At 39.9% G+C, this 21,174-nt stretch overlaps 2 protein-coding genes across 2 annotated transcripts; one reads left to right on the top strand and one right to left on the bottom strand.

The window, feature by feature from the left end:
* Positions 1-11,254: 11,254 nt before the first annotated feature.
* LOC103404313 (putative disease resistance protein RGA3) lies at positions 11,255-15,096 on the top strand. The gene is made up of 3 exons (XM_029097200.2): positions 11,255-11,654; positions 11,942-14,729; positions 14,861-15,096. The coding sequence occupies exons 1-2, from the start codon at positions 11,349-11,351 to the stop codon at positions 14,726-14,728; spliced, it is 3,093 nt and encodes a 1,030-aa protein (XP_028953033.2). The 5' UTR covers positions 11,255-11,348; the 3' UTR covers position 14,729; positions 14,861-15,096.
* A 1,193-nt stretch (positions 15,097-16,289) lies between these two features.
* On the bottom strand, positions 16,290-18,845 carry LOC103404311 (pentatricopeptide repeat-containing protein At2g13600-like). Its single transcript, XM_008343209.4, has one exon. It carries the CDS (start codon positions 18,820-18,822, stop codon positions 16,624-16,626), a length of 2,199 nt encoding a protein of 732 aa, XP_008341431.3. The 5' UTR covers positions 18,823-18,845; the 3' UTR covers positions 16,290-16,623.
* Positions 18,846-21,174: the final 2,329 nt, after the last annotated feature.

Genomic DNA, 21,174 nt, shown 5'->3' with positions numbered 1-21,174 from the left:
ATAAATGTACATTATGATATCTCATCATTCCCTTTACTTTTAGTGTATAATATTTGCTTTACTGGTAATCGTCCAACGGTTATATAATTTTAGCAGTATTCAAGTTTACATCAAAACAATTTTAACCTTTCATCTTACACCTTATGAGATGAAGACACTTGACAAAATAGTTGCAATATTATTATTTGCTTTTTTTTTTACTTTCTCAACCCTTATTTTTTGAAACTAGAAATTGAAGGAGATTTAATTTTCTCAATTGAAAGAAAGCTGAAAGAAGGCATCAGAAACGAGCAGCGCTAGATGTATAAATTCGTACTGAAGATACAAATAAAATTGGACTAGTTGCTTCCATTTGGAAGTGCTAGGTGGAGTAATGCTATTCATACTATATTTTTGTTCCACATTTCTATAGCACCTTAGGTAGTATCTGATGTGGATAGCCACATCATTAAAAAAATTTGCAAAACCCAAGGAAGTGAATAAGAAAGATTTCTCGTATACCATAATTATCATTTAATTAATTAATTTTTCTTAATTATCAGTTTATTAAATAATGAAATAAATTTAAAAATCTGATTAATTCAAATAATATAGATGTCCACATCAAATGACACCTAAGATGGTATGAAAATGTTGTACAAAAATATGATATAAATAGCATTACTCGTGGGAGATGGATTGTCTGCCCTCCTCTTCTCATACCCTTCCCATGCCCTCCCGTTTTTTGCGGTCATGGTTAAACTATGTCAACATTTTATATTAATTTTTTTATAAAAATAATAAGACAAAAAACAAATGTTGACATGGCTTAACCGTGACTGCACAAAACAGGAGGGCATAAGGAAGATATGGAGAGAGAAGGGCAGACAATCCATTTCTTTACTCGTGCGGGGTAGAAACGTCTAGCGGTGGGTGTACAAGTAATGGCGGGTTATAATAGCGTGTGGGCCCAGGCAGCGGTGGGGGAGAGAACATGTGCTGGAAATCAAATGAAAGACACGACAAAAGCTTTAGTGGAGCACTAGCTAAAACTTTACTAGCTACCTAAAGCTTTAGCGGGCACAAAAGTAGAGGAGGAAAAGAAAGACAGAAAATGATGGACAACGATTGTCTGTTCTTTCATTTTTCATGTCCTTCTATGCCTTAATGTTTTGTGTGATTACCGTTAAACTACGTTAATATTTTATATTATTTTTTTATAAAGATAATAAGACAAAAATGAATAGTAATATAAAATATTGACGTGATTTAACCTTGACTATACAAACAGAAGAGCATGAAAGGACATGAAAAAAAAGAAGGGCAGACAAATCCTTGTCCGAAAATGATAACACCCACCGTTTAAAGGAGTAAAAGCAGCTCCTCTTCTGTAATTCAAGGTAGGCCTATGAATACTTTTGACCTTTTTTTCCATTAATATATGGACCAGGACAACATCTCATACGCAATATTGAATTCTGATACTTAATGGCCAACAAAAAGATGATGGTGGCGGAATGGACCCTGAAGCTTTAAGGCGCTGCATAAGTTTTGGATTTTCAGATAAATAATCAGAGTTCACCATTGGACAATGCACACCAAGAAGAAGACGAAACTCTCCTCTCTTTTTTTTCTCTAGTTTTGAGTATAAGATGGATCCAACGAGCTTACCTTATTATTAAGGAAATCGAAAAGGCTAGGAGAATAATTTATAAGGTCTGGTTCTCTAATGTTGATTATGAATTTGGAGCAGCAATGCAATTTCTTACCAACTAAGTTTTGATGTTTTTTTTTTCAAACATTGCCTACATATCATTATAGCATTTCTAATTTTAAAATAATAATAATAATAAAAACCCCACTTTTCTCTTTTCTATATATTTTTTCTTTTAAATTTTTTTTATTTACATGCGCATAATGCATGGGATCCATTTAATTCTCTATAAATAAAGCATATCATGTTTTAGTAAGCGCATGAAATTGAATAATCGAAATGATTTTAATTTATATTTTGTATAAATAAGCATGCCATATTATATGAAATCATAAAAATATTGGATTGAGGGTTGAAATTTCCTCTTCCAAATGAACCCCAATTTTTTTACTTCCTTTGTCGAACATAATTTGTTTTTGCCTTAACTTGTGGAAAAGGGATAGAATGTGTTAACCATTCAAGTTATTCCTTAATTAAAGTGGAATGGGGTACTTTTGGTCTTTAGTGTTGGAGGCTTGGCTAATGGAAGTAAGTTAATGAACTAATGGAAAATTATGTCCAATGCCCAATGAAATTTGGAATTAACTAATGAAAAATTATGGATTTTCTATAATTTCGTCTGCTGCTACTAATATATAATATTTCAATGCCTAATATTTCATCAACTGCTGTTATGTAGTTATATAACTCCGCCTATGTCTTACATGGCCGGTCCCAAGCCCGGATAAAGGAGGAGGGGGAGGGCGTCAGGTAGTCGACAGCCGGCACTCCATGATCACGTCGAATCCTTATGAAAATGAATCCAGAACAAAATCGCGCTAAAGCTAGGGCGTCACCCGTAAGTGGCGCGCTGTGTGGCCCGAGCACAGTGATAAGTGAGCAAGGGTCGCTGTATCTCCATCGGCACCCGGATGCAGTGTTAAATGAGCAAGGGGGCCATAGAAACTTCTTTTCGAACGACTCCACTCAAAGTTGTTTGGGAGCATATGCTCCTATCAACTTTACCCGGGACACACAAAAGAAGTACTTTGATCCTATTAGACGGGGGAGGGTGAAGAAGCTAGGACAGAAGGGTAGAGTTCAAGAGAGCAAAATGCGTTTAGGAACGTGGAATATAGGAACCTTAACGGGAAAATCTATGGAAGTAGTGGAAGTTATGGTGAGGAGAAGGATAAATATTATGTGCCTACAAGAAACTAAGTGGGTTGGTAGTAAGGCAAAGGATCTAGAAAACTCAGGGTTTAAACTTTGGTATTCGGGCACAAATAGAACGAGAAACGGTGTTGGCATCATCGTGGACAAGACCTTGGTACAAGATGTTGTAGATGTCAAGAGGGTAGGAGATAGAATCATGGCAATCAAGATTGTAATAGGACAAGAACTTATCAATGTGATTAGTGCGTACGCACCTCAAGTAGGGTTGGATACGAGTTCGAAGGAGAAATTTTGGGAAGATCTTGGAGACTTGGTGCAAGGAATTGCTCAGACGGAGAAGTTATTTATAGGAGGAGATTTAAATGGACACGTGGGCAGGGAGACAGGCAACTATGGAGGTTTTCATGGTGGCCATGGTTTTGGGGAGAGAAACGAGGATGGGGAAGCTATCTTGGATTTTGCAATGGTATATGATCTCTTCTTAGCCAATACCTTCTTTAAGAAGAGAGAAGAACATGTGATCACCTACAAGAGTGGGTCGTCAAAAACACAAATAGATTTTCTTCTAATGAGGAAAGGGGATCGTATAACTTGTAAGGATTGCAAAGTTATACCAGGAGAGAGCGTGGCTAATCAACATCGCTTGTTGGTGATGGATGTACATATCAAAAGAGTAAGACAAAAGAACAAGACTTGGAAGTGCCCAAGAACTAGATGGTGGAATCTAAAAGAAGAAAAACAAGCCATTTTCAAAGAGAAGGTAATCACCCAATGTGTGTGGGATAGAGAGGGGGAAGCTAGCCAAATGTGGGATTCCATGGCTAGTTGTATCCGAAAAGTAGCAAAAGAGGTATTAGGAGAGTCCAAGGGCTTTGCCCCACACCAAAAGGAATCTTGGTGGTGGAATGAGGAGGTACAAACAAAGGTGAAGGCTAAGAAGGAATGTTGTAAAGCCTTATACAAGGAGAGGACCGATGAAAATGGTGAAAGGTATAGAAAAGCGAAGCAAGAGGCGAAGAAAGCTGTCAGAGAAGCTAAGTTAGCGGCTTACGACGATATGTATAAACGACTAGATACCAAAGAAGGAGAGTTGGATATCTATAAACTAGCTAGAGCAAGGGAAAAGAAGACAAGGGACCTAAACCAAGTGAGGTGCATCAAGGATGAGGATGGAAAGGTTCTTGCTACAGAGAACGCGGTTAAAGACAGATGGAGAGGTTATTTTCATAATCTTTTCAATGAAGGACATGAAAGGAGTGCTTCTTTAGGAGAGTTGAGTAACTCAGAAGAGTGTAGAAACTACTCCTTTTATCGTCGAATCCGGAAGGAAGAAGTGGTTGTAGCTTTGAAGAAGATGAAGCATAGAAAAGCAATAGGCCCAGACGATATACCAATCGAAGTGTGGAAAGTTTTGGGAGAGACAGGTATAACATGGCTCACTGACCTTTTCAATAGGATTTTGAAAACGAAGAAGATGCCAAATGAGTGGCGAACGAGCACTTTGGTGCCTATCTACAAGAATAAGGGCGACGTACAAAATTGCATGAACTATAGGGGTATTAAGCTAATGAGTCATACAATGAAGCTCTGGGAGAGAGTCATTGAGCATAGATTGAGGCAAGAGACACGGGTTTCGGACAACCAATTCGGGTTCATGCCAGGGCGCTCAACCATGGAGGCAATCTATCTCTTACGAAGATTGATGGAAAGATATAGAGATGGGAAAAAGGATTTACACATGGTCTTTATAGATTTGGAAAAAGCGTATGATAGGGTCCCAAGAGACATTCTTTGGAGGATTTTAGAGAAGAAAGGAGTACGAGTAGCATATATCCAAGCTATAAAGGATATGTATGAAGGAGCAAAGACCGCCGTAAGAACTCATGAAGGACAAACCGAAAGCTTTCCCATAACTGTAGGATTACATCAAGGCTCATCCTTAAGTCCTTACCTTTTTGCGTTGGTAATGGATGAGTTAACAGGACATATTCAAGATGATATTCCTTGGTGTATGCTTTTCGCAGACGATATAGTGTTGATAGATGAAACTCAGGAAGGGGTAAATGCAAAGCTTAACCTTTGGAGAGAAGTGTTGGAATCTAAAGGTCTTCGCCTCAGCCGATCAAAGACAGAATATATGGAGTGCAAGTTCAGTGCAAATGGAGGCCAAAACGAGTTAGGGGTGAGGATCGGAGATCAAGAAATACCAAAGAGCGACCGTTTTCGTTACCTAGGATCTATCTTGCAAAAGAACGGAGAATTAGATGGAGATCTCAACCATAGAATACAAGCTGGATGGATGAAGTGGAAGAGTGCATCCGGCGTGTTGTGTGACCGCCGTATGCCACTGAAGCTCAAGGGAAAATTTTATAGGACGGCAATAAGGCCGGCAATGCTGTATGGCACAGAATGTTGGGCGGTGAAACATCAACACGTACACAAAATGGGTGTAGCGGAGATGAGGATGCTTCGTTGGATGTGTGGGCACACGAGAAAGGATAAGATTAGGAATGAGGATATCCGGGGTAAAGTAGGAGTAGCCGAAATTGAAGGAAAGATGAGAGAAAATCGGTTACGGTGGTTTGGACATGTGCAAAGAAGGCCTACTGACGCTCCGATTAGAAGATGCGACTATGGGACAGAGGTTCAGGGCCGAAGGGGTAGAGGAAGACCTAGGAAAACTTTGGAAGAGACTCTAAGAAAAGACTTAGCGTACTTGGATCTAACGAAGGACATGACACAGGATCGAGCACAATGGCGTTCTAAGATTCATATAGCCGATCCCACTCAGTGACTTGGATTTTCCAAGTCTCCAACCAAGAAGTTTTCCTCACTCGGGAAATTAAGGGAACACTACCCCAACCTACATGCTCCACTCAGAAAGCTTCAACATACAAGCTTCAACAAAAGAAAATTCAAAGAACTTAGCGAAGAAGGCTTTGGTGTATTTAACACAATACGTTGAAATGAAGGAAAGCTTATTTATTGATATCCCCGATAAGCTACAAATATGTACATATACATGAGTCAAAATAAACACACAAGAGGGAGCCTTCACAAAGGTTGCTTAGGAGAAGTCTCAGCAGTCGGTAGAGCCCCAGAAAGAGAAGGCACCGGAGGGGGATCATTTGGAGCCTCAGTACTGGACAGAACCCTAGAAGGAGGAGGCATCAGAGGTTGATCATTTGGAGCTTCATTACGCGGTACAGCCCCAGAAGACGAAGGCAATAAATGCCTTTGGAACAAACCCACAAATCTCTGATGATCAAGTAAAACCTGACCATCAGTTTCCTTCATCTGGTCAAGCTTCCTCTTCATGTTTGTAGCATAGTCATGTGCGAGCCGGTGCAACTGTTTATTCTCATGCTTGAGCCCTCTAATCTCCTGTTTGAGACTCATCACTTCAGCCGCCAATGATTCAACTTGGCGGGTTCGAGCAAATAGGCGTTGTGCCATATTAGACACAGAACCTGCACACTGAACACTGAGAGCCAGCGAATCCTTAACAGCTAACTCATCAGACCGTTTGGAAAGTAGTCTGTTATCTTTGGGAGTGAGAAGGTTCCTGGCCACCACCGCAGCGGTCATATCATTCTTCATCACGGAATCCCCAACGGTAAGAGGACCAGTTGGGGAGACGAAGGATGGGCGCCATATGTTGTCTGGAGAAGGCGGGGCTGCCTCTTCAACAAGGTTCAAGTCAAAACGACGGTCGGAGGGGCCAGACATTTTCAAAGGTGTTGAAGAGAGAAGAGGTCGGACAAATCAAGATCTTAGAAGTGCAAGAATGAAGCTTCTACTGGTGGAGATTCAAGTGTGCTTTGGAACTTAATGCCAGCCCCTATAAAAATCTGCACTCGACGGAGCTTCAGAAATCAAAGAGGCGCCTGCTCAGAAATCGAAGAGGCGTTTGCTTTCTCAAAAGTTGGGCTGCTTAGAGATCACAAGGGTTGATCTCAGAAATCGAAGAGCCGTTTGCTTTCTCAAAAGTTGGGCTGCTCAAAGACCACGAAGGCCGATCTCAGAAATCGAAGAGGCGCTCGCTTTCTCAAAAGCTGGGCTCCCTAGAGACCACGAGGGCCGATCTCAGAAATCGAAGAGGCACCTACTTTTCCAGCCTTGTCAGCACCTGTCACACGCACACTCAGCTTTGCGGAAATTATGGGCATTCTGTCAAAGACTTCTGGGGAAGTAGAAAACACATGAATCTTACTGTTCAATCACCCACTTCCCACACGCAACAATAGCTCATGGGTACCACAGATAACTTTGCCAAAGTTCTCTGCCAAAGTTGAGCACGTGAAGCTTGCAGCTCCCACTACATCGCTCTGACCAAGAAGGGTAAAAGAATAGCAAAGAAACAGCACTAACAAAGTTTAGACCCATAAATTTTGAAGGTCTAGCTACCATATTATTACCCACAAGGGTAAAGGAACAGTATCACTGCTGGATAATTGGAAAGTCCATGTATGTCAACCTCTGTGCTTCGTGGCAAGGTAGACTAGCAAACATGCCCAACCTTTACTCACATTCGAGAAAACACTCCCAATAAGATTGCTTGCTCCAAAATCGAAGAGGCACCGTCCTCCGAATCTAAAGAGCCAGACTCCCAACATGACTACTTTCTTAAAAATCGAAGAGAGGGTAAAGGAACAGTACCATTGCTGGATAATTGGAAAGTCCCTGTGTGTCAACCTCTGTGCTTCGTGGCAAGGTAGACTAGCAAACATGCCCAACCTTTACTCACATTCGAGAAAACACTCCCAACAAGATTGCTTGCTCCAAAATCGAAGAGGCACCGCCCTCCGAATTTCGAGAGCCACTCTCCCAACATGATTACTTTCTCAAAAATCGAAGAGACACTGCTCCCCGAATCTCGAGAGCCAGACCCCCAACATGATTGCTTTCTCAAAAATCGGTGAGGCACCGTTCTCCGAATCAATCGAAGAGGCGCTCGCTTTCTCAAAAGCTGGGCTGCTCAGAGACCATGAGGGCCGATCTCAGAAATCAAAGAGGCACCTACTTTTCTAGCCTTGTCAGCACCTGTCACACGCACACTCAGCTTTGCAGAAATTATGGGCATTCTGTCGAAGACTTCTGGTGAAGTAGAAAGCACATGAATCTTACTGTTCAATCACCCACTTCCCACACGCAACAATAACTCATGGGTACCACAGATCACTTTGCCAAAGTTCTCTGCCAAAGTTGAGCACGTGAAGCTTGCAGCTCCCACTACATCGCTCTGACCAAGAAAGGTAAAAGAATAGCAAAGAAACAGCACTAACAAAGTTTAGACACATAAATTTTGAAGGTCTAGCTACCATATTATTACCCACAAGGGTAAAGGAACAGTACCACTGCTGGATAATTGGAAAGTCCCTGTGTGTCAACCTCTGTGCTTCGTGGCAAGGTAGACTAGCAAACATGCCCAACCTTTACTCACATTCGAGAAAACAGTCCCAACAAGATTGCTTGCTCCAAAATCGAAGAGGCACCGTCCTCCGAATCTCGAGAGCCAGACTCCCAACATGACTACTTTCTCAAAATCGAAGAGAGGGTAAAGGAACAGTACCATTGCTGGATAATTGGAAAGTCCCTATGTGTCAACCTTTGTGCTTCGTGGCAAGGTAGACTAGCAAACATGTCCAACCTTTACTCACATTCGAGACAACACTCCCAACAAGATTGCTTGCTCCAAAATCGAAGAGGCACCGCCCTCCGAATCTCGAGAGCCAGACTCCCAACATGATTACTTCCTCAAAAATCGAAGAGACACTGCTCTCCGAATCTCGAGAGTCAGACCCCCAACATGATTGCTTTCTCAAAAATCGAAGAGGCATCGTTCTCCGAATCTCGAGAGCCAGATACCACAGACCACTTTTTCAAAGTGCTCTGACAGAGTTAAAACATGTGAAACTGGCAGCTCCCACTACCGTGCTATGACCAAGCAGGGTAAAGGAATAGCATTACTACTTGTTGTTAGGGAGACTCCTATATATGTCGACCTCCATCCCCAACGGACAGGCAGACCTGCAAAAATGCTCAACCCTTCATCATATCTGATAGGGCACTCCCAACAAAGCCTTTCGAAATATTCAGCTTTCTTTCCCCCCGATAATACCTCTGCAAACAAGCTATACTAGAGCAAGAATATCTCATATCATCAGGGTTAAAAGCAAGAGTATCCCATATCATGCTTTTTCCCTGTTTTTTTTTTTGGCCTTGTTTTTACCTGCAAGACAAGGAGAAAGAGAGCAATCAGTCAGCACTTGGAATCAAGCTTCCAGCCAGGAACTGACTGCCTGGAACCCCTTACCTGATTACTTACCTGGCATTGCTCTCGAGTACTCATCTTCAACATCTTATGTTTCCAGGGAAGATTCCGCATCTGCTTGAGGAACAGATAGGGCAAGTGCGAAGGATACAAGGAAGCATGTGGAGACAAGCGTAACAGCACACGTGCCGATACATCCATTACTCTGTCAAAAGCAAAAGTATCCCATATCAGCAGGGTGGAACGTACTCTAGATTTGATGGACTTGTTTTGACCCTCAAATTCTTCAGTCGGCCTTATACTTTGGAGGAAACCAGAAAACCCTCCAGCTCAGTTCAAGAATAAGCCTGTGGAAAGTTACTTCTTCAAAAGCAAAAGTATCTCATATCATCTCTTCTCATTTTTCTTCTCTTTATCCTTCATGCTGCTGCAAGATGGGGAGAAGGTGAACAATTAGTCGGAGCTCTGATTGCTTACCTTGTCTGTCACCTCTTTCAGCAGACCCCCTAGCCCGGCGACTTGGGGGACTCTTACTACATGGTTTGTATCGCGCTTGACCAAGCCTGAAACTACAAGTAAGCTTCAAGTGAAATTGATACATTACCTTGTGCATCTCCACCAGTTAAAGATACCACCCCTGGATGGAGGAAGAGTACTTCCAGAGAAGATGCCACATCTACCTATGAGACAGATAAGGCAAGTCAAGACGACACCACACTCCGATACTTAGAAGTTTCGTGATTACGAGATCATTCTCCCACAATATTTCCTAATGTCATTTGTACTAAATCATTCACTTGTACTCACTAAAGGAGAGCTTGAACCTATGTACTTGTGTAAACCCTTCACAATTAATGAGAACTCTTCTATTCCGTGGACGTAGCCAATCTGGGTGAACCACGTACATCTTGTGTTTGCTTTCCTATCTCTATCCATTTATATACTTATCCACACTAATGACCGGAGCAATCTAGCGAAGATCACAAAAAGCGACCGTTTTCGTTACCTATGATCTATCTTGCAAGAGAACGGAGAATTAGATGGAGATCTCAACCATAGAATACGAGCTGGATGGAAAGAGTGCATCCGGCGTGTTGTGTGACCGTCGTAGGCCACTGAAGCTCAAGGGAAAATTTTATAGGACGGCAATAAGGCCAGCGATGTTGTATGACAGAGAATGTTGGGTGGTGAAGCATCAACACGTACACAAAATGGGTGTAGCGGAGATGAGGATGCTTCGTGGGATGTGTGGGCACACGAGAAAGGATAAGATTGGGAATGAGGATATCCGAGGTACAGTAGGAGTAGCCGAAATTGTAGGAAAGATGAGAGAAAATCGGCTCTGGTGATTTGGACATGTGCAAAGAAGGCCGACTGACGCTCCGGTTCGAAGATGTGACTACGGGACAGAGGTTCAGGGCCGAAGGGGTAGAGGAAGACCTAGGAAAACTTTGGAAGAGACTCTAAGAAAAGACTTAGAGTACTTGGATCTAACGGAGGACATGACACAAAACCGAGCGCAATGGCGTTTTAGGATTCATATAGCCGACCCCACTTAGTGGGAAAAGGCTTTGTTGTTGTTGTTGTTGTTGTTGTTGCTGTTATGTAGTTATATGGGTCGGAAATTTTTTCAAAAGGATAAATTTACAAACCTATTGGGGTCAAGGGATGCCAAGGCCCCGCATTGGCTCCGCTAGTGACCGTTAGACAAGAGTTTATCTCATTTTCGCTTTTGCTTACTAAGTTTTCGATTGTGAATTTTCCATCATCACCATAATATGTTAGATGGTGTGTAAAACGAGTCAATTTGCTTCTTTGAAGTACTTCTTGTTTCTTTTGTCTATGTAGATATTTTTTAATAAACGCATGAAACTCAAGAATCAAAATGGTTCTAGTTCCTATTTTATATAAATAAGCATGTCATATTATATGAAATCATAAAAATATTATATTGAGAAGTTATTTAGTATTACGGTCTATTGATATTCTTCTAGATTTATAAGTGATAATTCTTAGTTACATTTCTTGTCAACGACAAATTTTCTTTTCCGCTGGGTTTAGAATCGTCCAGCGGTGGGTGTACAAATGATGACTGGTTATAATAGCGTGTGGGCCCAGGGAGTGGTGGGGGAGAGAACATGCGCTGGAAATCAAATGAACGACACGACACAAAGCTTCCATTCTAATTCACTTCACTTGAGTCTTTGCTTGTCCTGAATACAAGAAATGGCCGAAAGAGTTCTCTTCAACATTACAGAACGGATCATTGTAAGGCTTGGCAGCCGTGCTTTCCAAAAGGTTGGATCGATATGGGGTGTCCAAGATGAGCTCAACAAGCTCAAGGAGACAGTTGCCGGATTCCAAGCTATTCTTCTTGACGCTGAGCAAAAGCAAGCGAGCAACAATGAAGTCAAACTGTGGCTCGAAATTGTAGAAGATGCAGTTTATGAAGCTGATGACGTGCTGGATGAGTTTAATACCGAAGTTCAACGAAGACAAGTGATGTGTGACAATGCTAAGTTGTCAAAGGAGGTACGCCCTTTCTTCTTTAGTTCAAATTGCGACGAAAGTTAGATAAAAGATATTAACAAGAAGATTCGAGAGGTTGTATTGCGTAGTACCTTTTCATAGTCACATAAGCCTATTGATATCCACCTATTAGGAATACACTAAGTTTCTCAATAACCCATAATTAACTACAATAAGTCCTCTATATTATTGTTTTGAATGTGTCATATAACTTACCATTACAAAACTTAATTACCTTAATTAATACAATTCTATCGCAATAATGATTATGTTTACTTAAATTCTTACAGGTGTCCATTTTCTTTTCTAGCTCAAATCAACTTGTTTTTGGGCTGAAGATGGGTCATAAGATAAAAGATATTAACGAGAGGCTTCGTGGGGTTGCATCTCGTAGAACTTTTCACTTAGAAGTAGATCGTGAAGACACACCATTTAAAAGGAGAGAGAGGGTCACTCACTCATTTGTCCCTAAAGAAAATATTATTATAGGGAGAGAGAAAGATAAAAAGGCAATTGTCCAACTCTTGTTGGATCCCATCTCAACTGAGAATGTGTCAACCATTTCCATAGTTGGATTTGGAGGATTGGGAAAAACTGCACTTGCCCAACTCATATTCAACGATGAGGATGTTCAAAATCATTTTGAGTTGAAAATATGGACATGTGTTTCTAATGCATTTGAGTTGGATATAGTTGTTAAGAAAATCCTTCAATCCGAACCTAATGGGATAGATCAATTGCAAAATGAACTTAGAAGAAAAGTAGATGGGAAGAAGTACCTACTTGTGCTGGATGATATGTGGAATGAGCATCGAGAGAAATGGCTTAGCTTGAAGTACTTGTTAATGGGTGGCGGAAAAGGTAGTAAAATCCTAATAACCACTCGTAGTGAAATCGTTGCGACGACATCAGACACAGCTAAACCGTACATCTTAAGGGGCTTGGATGAAAAACAAAGTTGGTCTTTATTTAAGGAAATGGCTTTTATAGATGGAAAAGAGCCAGATAATTCAACAATTAAGGAAGTTGGGATGGAGGTTGCAAAAAAATGTCAAGGAGTTCCACTCGCTATAAGGACAATAGGTGGGATGTTGCGCGCCAAACATCATGAAAGAGAATGGTTGAATTTCAAAGAAAAGAAACTTTCAAAAATAAGCCAAAAAGAAAATGAAATTTTACCAACACTTAAACTAAGTTATGATGTGCTCCCATCACATTTGAAGCATTGTTTTGCTTATTGTAGCTTGTTCCCACCTGATTATAAGATCTATGTACATAAATTGATTAAATTTTGGGTGGCGCAAGGGTTCATTAAGTCATCCGACGAAAACGAGTGTTTGGAGGATGTTGCGTATGAATATTACAATGAATTGCTGGGCAGATCATTTTTTCAAGAAGAAAAAGAAGATTGGTTTGGTATAAGTTGTAAAATGCACGATCTCATGAATGAACTTGCAATCTCAGTGTCGGGGGTCGAAAGTACCGTAGTTGAACCAAACCAAAATAATTTTCATGAAAAGCTTCGTCATGTATCTTTCAATTTTGATATTGATTTGTCGAAATGGGAAGTGCCAACTTCCTTGCTAAAAGCATGCAAGATACGAACTTTTCTTTGTCTTTGCCAACAGGGTTTGAGTGATATTGATGGGTCATTATGTGATTCATTTTGTGCTACAATCGTTTCAAATTTTAAGTCATTGCGTATGTTGAGTCTTAATAGATTAGGAATTAAAAGAGTGCCTAATTGTCTTAAAAAAATGAAACATTTGAGATATCTTGATCTTAGTGGTAATCCCATCAAGAGAATTCCAAATTGGATAGTTGGACTTTCGAATTTGGAAACACTACATCTCACAGGCTGTTATGGGCTTGTGGAATTGCCTAGAGACATTAAAAAAATGATCAACTTAAGGCATCTCATCTTGAAAGACTGTTGGGGATTGAGTGGAATGCCACGTGGAATTGGTGAATTGAAAGGTGTTCGTACATTGAATAGATTTGTTTTGAGGGAAAGCAATTGTTTGTGGAGGGGCGGTAGTGCTGGTCTTGCTGAGCTGGGGACCCTTAACGAATTAAGGGGAGAGTTAGAGATAAGGAATTTGAGGGATGTGGTGTCCGAATCAAATGTTGGTACACCTCTCAAGGACAAACAGCATCTCCATTCGTTGAAATTAATCTGGAAAGGGGGAGAAGATGCAAACGCAGTTGATGAGGAGGATATTATAAAGTCAATGGAAGTATTGCAACCCCATTCAAATCTAAAGTGGTTGACAGTGGTTTGCTATAAAGGTGTGAGGCTTGCAAATTGGTTTTCTTCTCTCATAAATATTGTTAATCTCGGATTGGCTGACTGTCAGAGATGCCAACATCTTCCACCCTTGGATCATTTGCCTTTCCTTAAGAAACTTGATCTTCATGGGTTGGAGAGGTTGGAGTACATATTACTATCAGAGAAAGAGAGCAGTAATAGTATGATTGATGAGATGATGAGGATCTCATTCTTTCCCTCCCTGGAGTACCTCCGCATAAACAGTTGCCCTGTTCTGAAGGGATGGTGGAGGGCGCACACTCATAACAGTGCATCTTCTTCTTCATCAACGGAAAATCTGTCGTTGCCTTCTTTTCCCTCTCTTTCTACATTGACTATCAAGGATTGTCCTAATCTTACTTCCATGCCTTTGTATCCAAATGCGGAGAGAATAGAACTCTGGAGAAGCAGCTGGAAGATTGTTGATTCCTTGTTTGTTAGAGGAGCATCTGATATTACACATGATGTTGGTGTTGATGTTTCTTCCTCTTCTTCTTCCCATCGTCCCTCCAAATTAATACATCTGTCACTCGGTGGAATAGAGGATTTGGCATCACTGCCAGAAGAAATATGCAATCTCAATTCACTGCAGCATCTTAAAATTAGTGATTGCTCTAATTTGGCATCACTGCCAGAAGGGATTCGTGGACTCCCCTGTTTAAATACGTTGACAATTTGGTGTTGCCCCGTGTTAAGCGAAAGATGCAAGAAAGAAACAGGTGAGGACTGGTTTAAGATTGCTCACATCCCACACATTGTCATTATTTAAGGTGCGCTTTCTAACTTGTTTCAATTTACACTACCCTAATTCAATATAAACTATGAAATCTTCAAATGCCAATCTCATTTCTTAATTTTATTCTTCATTCATCGTTACCAACATTTTATTTTTTCTTTTCAGATGACATACCATGTGGATCAAAGATTTCGTCGTCCACACTTTCAACTTTAATTATTTTTATTAATCTCTTTATTTTCCTTCTTGACTGCTTGGAGTGGATGTATATGATTTTTCTTTTGATCATCATGGTTTAGATACCATGTCCTCCATGTTGTAATGTTTTTTCTTCAGTAATATAATATGGGCGTGAGAGCCTAGCCCCCCAGCTTTGACTGGGTTCAGCCCTCTTTAAATAATTCTTTTTAATATATGTTGATGCATTGGAAGCGAAACAATCTGTCACGTTATAACATATAAGTTGCATAATTATACACAAACAATGGTAAAAAGAATTACATCTATTAATTGTCAATGCGAGTAAGACACAAATATCTGCTCCAACACCCGAAATTAATCACAATAAAAGCTACATTCTCAGTAAAGCAAATAAACTGATTATGTTTTGTTTAGTCAAAAGGAAATTCATGACAACCATTACATAAACAAAAATATTAGTTGTTTTTTCTAAGTCCTCTCTCTATAAACAACTCAAACAACTCTTAATTAGTTTCCTTATTTTCTTTTCCTCGATTTCCTTAGCAATCAAATGGTCTCAATAAGTAAAAACAAATTCTTGAACGTACCGTATGTTTACAAATATTTTTCTTTTCTTTCCTTTTTTCATTACCCAATTGAACCGGTCTCTTTTCTTAATATGCAATCAAAATCTATTGATCTCTCAAGCTTTCTTCAAAAATCTGAAGATGCTTGTATTGCCAAGAACTAAAAAGGGAAAAGTACGGACCTTGATATTCACACAGAGATCTTCCATGTAGTTCTCTGGTATCTACAAAAACAAACTTATCAACAGACCAGCCAAAGGAAAATTATTACAACCTCTGCAAAAACAAAAAACGATATGGTTGTCAAGCGGACCCTTAAATTAAAGGCCCTAGTGTTAAAGAAAACTGTTAGCATCTATTGTTGAAAATACCTGCCAAGAAAAGATGAAAATAAAATATTAGGCATGAGTGTAAGCTTACAGAAACTCAGTTTTTGTACACTTTCTTCTCCCTTCAATGACAGTTTGTTTCTTATTCAGAAGAGCAAATTACAGCGACCCAATGTCTACTAAAAACTTGGAGAAGGGACTCAATTAGTCAACTAAGAGGTGCCTCACACTTTCATATTAAAGATCAAAGAGAGAAAACCAAGCCGAACTCTTCGAAATTCGTTGGCACACATCATCATTCGCTTAATTGAATGTATAATGCATACTTAGATACAATGATTCGAACAATTGTCATGGATTTGACATAAGCCTCCAAACTTCAAAAATATTGATACCTTAAGAAAGCAGAACCAGTATTCCTCATATTTGTGCTGTTTCGATTAGCTTATCCTGCGATCACTTGATTCATTAGTTCTAAAGGAAGTTCTAATCACTATGAAACAGTTTAAGAACAGTTGATTATCTCTAAAACAAAGAGGGCAAACATAGAAATACTATCTGTACTCAAATGAATTCATACGCATAGAGCAACATTTATGCCAGACCGGGGCGAAGGAGGAGGAGGAGGAGGACGGTGAAACACTTGTTTCTGTAGAGGTGACTGGAATTTACATAAACCCTAACCATATACACAAAGAATGTAGCAGTTTCTGTTCTTTTAGACTTGTATATTGCAGTAGAATCTCACCCCTAATGAAAGCTATTTCCAGCTTGAATTAATCGGCGTTCAGTAGACGCTAGTGTACTTACGGTATTTGGTAGATTCTCTTCTTCACTCCTCGATAGCCAGCATTTCGACTCGTAGAAGTTGTAACAGATCGTAAATCGCCGCTAACTGACAGTGAGATGCTTCTTCTGAATAAAAACAGTGGACTTCATTTCTCACCTCAACCCAACTGCATCCACCACTCTTCTTCAACCCCCTATCCCTCATTAATCTCCTAATTTCCATAACATCGGTCCATTTTCTGGCCGAAGCGTAGATATTCGACAACATTACGTAGCCTGAAGAGTTCTTTTCTGCTAATTCTGAAAGCTTTTTGGCTGTCCGTTCCGCTATCTCCTCGTTTTTATGTCTATTACACCCACTCAATATAGCAGCCCATGCATTACTCTCGGGTTGAAATGGCATGGATTTCAGAAGCTCTTCGGCTTCAACAAGTTGTCCTGAACGGGACAGCATATCCACCACGAAGGTGTAGTGTCTTCCTTTTGGCTTTGTACCATAAACAGCCTCCATCGAATTAAAGTACCGCAATCCTTCATCGATTAAGCCGTTGTGAGAACAAGCGAAAAGAACAGATGAAAGCATGAGCTCGTTAGGAGCAACAGTTGAAGTTCTTTTCATTTCCTCAAACAAAAACAGGGATTCCGCAGCAAAACCATTTTCTGCTAGCCCCTGAATCATCACAGTCCAACTGATTTCATTCTTCTCAGGCATTCTATCGAACACGCTCTTAGAATTCTCAATATCCCCAGATTTCGCATACATATCAGTTAGGGCAGTACCTACAAAAACATCATATTGAACTCCATGTTTAACTGCTTTCCCGTGGAGGTTCATTCCTTTCTCTAACGAGGCTATGCTCGCACAACCAGAGAGCACACTTGAGAAGCTGGATACGTTTGGAATTTCACCACACAAAAGCATCTCATTAAACACTTCAAATACCTTGTCAAATTGTTTGTTCTCTAAGTAACCTCCGACCATAGTATTCCACGATATATTATTTGGTGCGGGTATGCTATCGAACAATTCCTTAGCTTCTTCCATTTGTCCATTCAGACAATACCCGGCAACCATAGAATTCCACGAGACCACATTCTTCTCTGGAATCAAGTCAAATGCCGTGTGTCCATCCTTAGTTTCTCCACACTTGCAGTACAAGTCAACAAGAGAGCTACTGATAAAGACATCTTTCTCAAATCCAATTTTCACAACATGTGCATGGATGTTCATTCCCACCCTTAAAACCTCAAGGGTGGCCAGCGTGCTAAGAATGCTAGCCAAACAAGACCTATTTGGGATGAATCCACTTTGAATCATCTGAAGAAACAGTTTCAAGGCTTTTTCCGGATGTCCACTCTGACTGTACCTTGCAATCATTGCACTCCAAGAAACTTCGTTTCTCTCTGGCATCTCATCAAAGATTCGACGCGCTTCTCTCAAGTCTCCCGCCCCAACATACATATCTAGGATTGCGGTCCAAGATACAACATCTCTCTTTTCCATCTGATCAAATACTCTCCTAGCCAAGGCCTTTTCGCCCATCTTCAAACATAATGTAATTAAGGAATTAGAAACCGATAAATTGTGTTCATATCCAGTCTTAACAATCGACCCTAAAACACTCATCCCCCAACCGATCTCACCAAACCCGGCACAAGCTCTAACAACAGAAGTAAATGTAACATCATTAGGCCTGACCCCAGAACCAAGCATCTTCAGAAAAAGCTTCAATGCTTCAACATTCAACCCGTTCTGCACCAACCCGCTAATCCCAGCTGTCCAAGAAACCACATTATGAAACGGGTTTCTCTCAAAGTACCACATCGACTCGTCCACTCTTCCGCATCTCATTAACCCCGATATCAACGCAGTCCACGAAACCTCGTTTCTTTCAGGCATTTCATCAAACAGGCGGCGTGCTTCTTTGAGATTTCCCCACTGAATGCTCGCATTGATCAAGCAATTATGCACCGTTGAATCAAACCCATCGAACCCCTTAACGATCTCACTAACTTCATCAGATTTTCTCGAATCCAAGTACATAATTAGAAGCCTGATGGCTATAAATCTCTCCGATGAAAGACCAATTTTGATCAGATGGCCGTGAAGGGCCATTCCGCCGGCGATGCGCCGGTTTTCGGTTAGGGTTTTGAGAAGGGAACCGCATGTTTGCAGGTAAGTTCTGAGATTTTTGCTTGCGAGAGTGCCGAAGAGGGTTTTGAATTTGATGGCACTTCTCATGCTGCGAGCGCGCGAGCCAACTTCAAATCAGCCGACTTATATACTGAGCAGGCAAGACAGGAGAGAGAAACCTCGGAACATGGTTGACGTGTACTTGCGAAGTTTCGACACGTGTCTCCAAGACACGCGGTTTCGAATTTGCTTGAGGAGACGGTGTTATTATATAAGTGAAATGATGGGAAATTTTATTTTTTAAATTATTAACTTTTTAACTTACATATCTCACAAGATGTATAATGATGCGATCTGAAAAATCTCTTTAGTTTGAGTTATTAAATAGAAAAGTTGTACAGTGATACGAGCTGAACCCTTGGATGAATTTCGGCAAAATATAGTTCGGCGCATACATATTGAATTTATTTGGAGTAGTTCGGCAGCAGAACCAAGTCTGCACGTTGCATCAACCCAATCTAAAACCAAGCATTATATTCACATCCAACTTCAACCATTACATATCAATTCAAGCAATATATCCAACCCAATTTCAGACTAACCACTAAGGGGTGTCTCATTGATTTGAGACGAATTTCAAACTCGTATTTTACATGGCACGACTAGGATTTGATTCCTGACGCTGGTAAATCACACGATGCGGTCAGAAAAAGACTGAAATGTTTCTGTGAGTCTTTCTCACTTAAAAAATATGAACTGTCGTGACAAAATAACTAACTAGCCTCGAATTTGTTTGCATTACACATGCTCATCTGCTCTTGTCACCTTCGCTAATTCTACTCTACACAACAAAGTTAGGTTGTCGATCCCCACCAAGGCTCAATTATTTAAAGGGTGTTTTAGTCTTCTTGGTTAATTTTGTCGCGGTTATATGATGTGAGGAAATTTCCATTTACTGAAAAATCTCAGATCATAATTTGGACACAGAGGAGGTGTCGCAAGACAGGAAATGCCAAATACTAATCTTTCCCCCGTTGTATCATTCTTCGTCACATATTTTAAGTCGGCAATGACCACAAATCAATATCACTCGAATGCATCTTTTACTTTGATCAATCATGAGTCCCTAGAAAACCGTGTTCATTTACCGTTTGAGAGAACAGTTATGAATTAATATCAAACGGTGAGTGATTAAAGTTTTCTTAAAACCTATAAAATCGTTATAAATGATCAGCTATCGTTAAATTATAATTGAACAGTGAGTAACCAAGTTTTTCTTAGACCCTGGAGTTTGAGAGAATGGTTATGAATCTGAAGAAGATCGAGGTTTCATAATAAAACTAATTGGTAATATAAAGAGTAGTCAAATTACTTATAAGTACATGCAATGTCCTTTATTTTCCTAATGTGAGAGTGATACTCTCAACACACTCCTCACGTGTAATGAATTTTCCAGCCTAGCACGTGTGACTATTAAGCTTCACACGCGAGACAACTTGCTATGATACAATGAAGCATGAAGTTCTACCATAAAATCAATTGGTAATATAGGAAGTAGCCCAAACTACTTATAAGCATATGCAAGTTCTCTTTTTTCCCGTTGTGGAATGATACTCTCAACATAATCAATCATCTTACTTTCACTTAAGATATTATTTTGTTTATGCAAAGAATTTTATGATTAAGAATCCTCAATTTACATCTTTTTCATCTTTTACACAATCAACATGAGAGAAATCAAACTTAAAATCTTGACTACACAGATAAACGCTCCTTGCGAAAATTACGATGTCGTTGTGTCTTGTTTCTTTTTATGAAAAAACAATAAATCATAAATTGAAAGTGAAATTAAGAAAACAAGAGCAGTTGCAACCTTCCCGGAAGAAAAACAAGACCACAAGCATGCCTTTACAAATATTCCAATTTGTATATAGAACCGTCCTGATTAGAAATCAAGGTCGAGACTGACCAAAGAAAGTCAAAATTCTGTCACCAATTGAGAGGATAAAACGCGCTATTCAATACATGTTTGTCTCACAGTAATCAATTCCTCTTGGTTGTGAGCTTAAGACTATCGTCTTGAAAAAATTCTTGTGTGTCCGATAGTCGGATTATGTAAAAGTCTGATCCACTCACAAAGGAATGAAAACTTTGCGTTGGGCTTTGTACTTTTTTTTTTTCTTGAGAAAAGGTAAGAAGATTTTCTTAAAAATAAAACTCTTCATGAAGTTTCTGTTGACTCATGTTTTTTGCACAATATTTTATAATATTGGCATAAAAATGGACGTTAAACTGTAAGATGTCAGAGAATTCACGAAGAATCCCAATTCAAGTGTCTCCGCAACATTTCTCTTCTTCCTTTGCGTTGTGTTTTGTACTTTCATGAAGTTTATGTTGCCTCATGTTTTTTGCACAATATTTTATAATATTGGCATGAAAATTGATATTAAACTGTAAGAT

This window comes from Malus domestica, chromosome 17, assembly GCF_042453785.1.
Source record: "Malus domestica chromosome 17, GDT2T_hap1".
In the NCBI taxonomy this organism is placed as follows: domain Eukaryota; kingdom Viridiplantae; phylum Streptophyta; class Magnoliopsida; order Rosales; family Rosaceae; genus Malus; species Malus domestica.
This window is presented reverse-complemented; position numbering and strand designations above follow the sequence as displayed.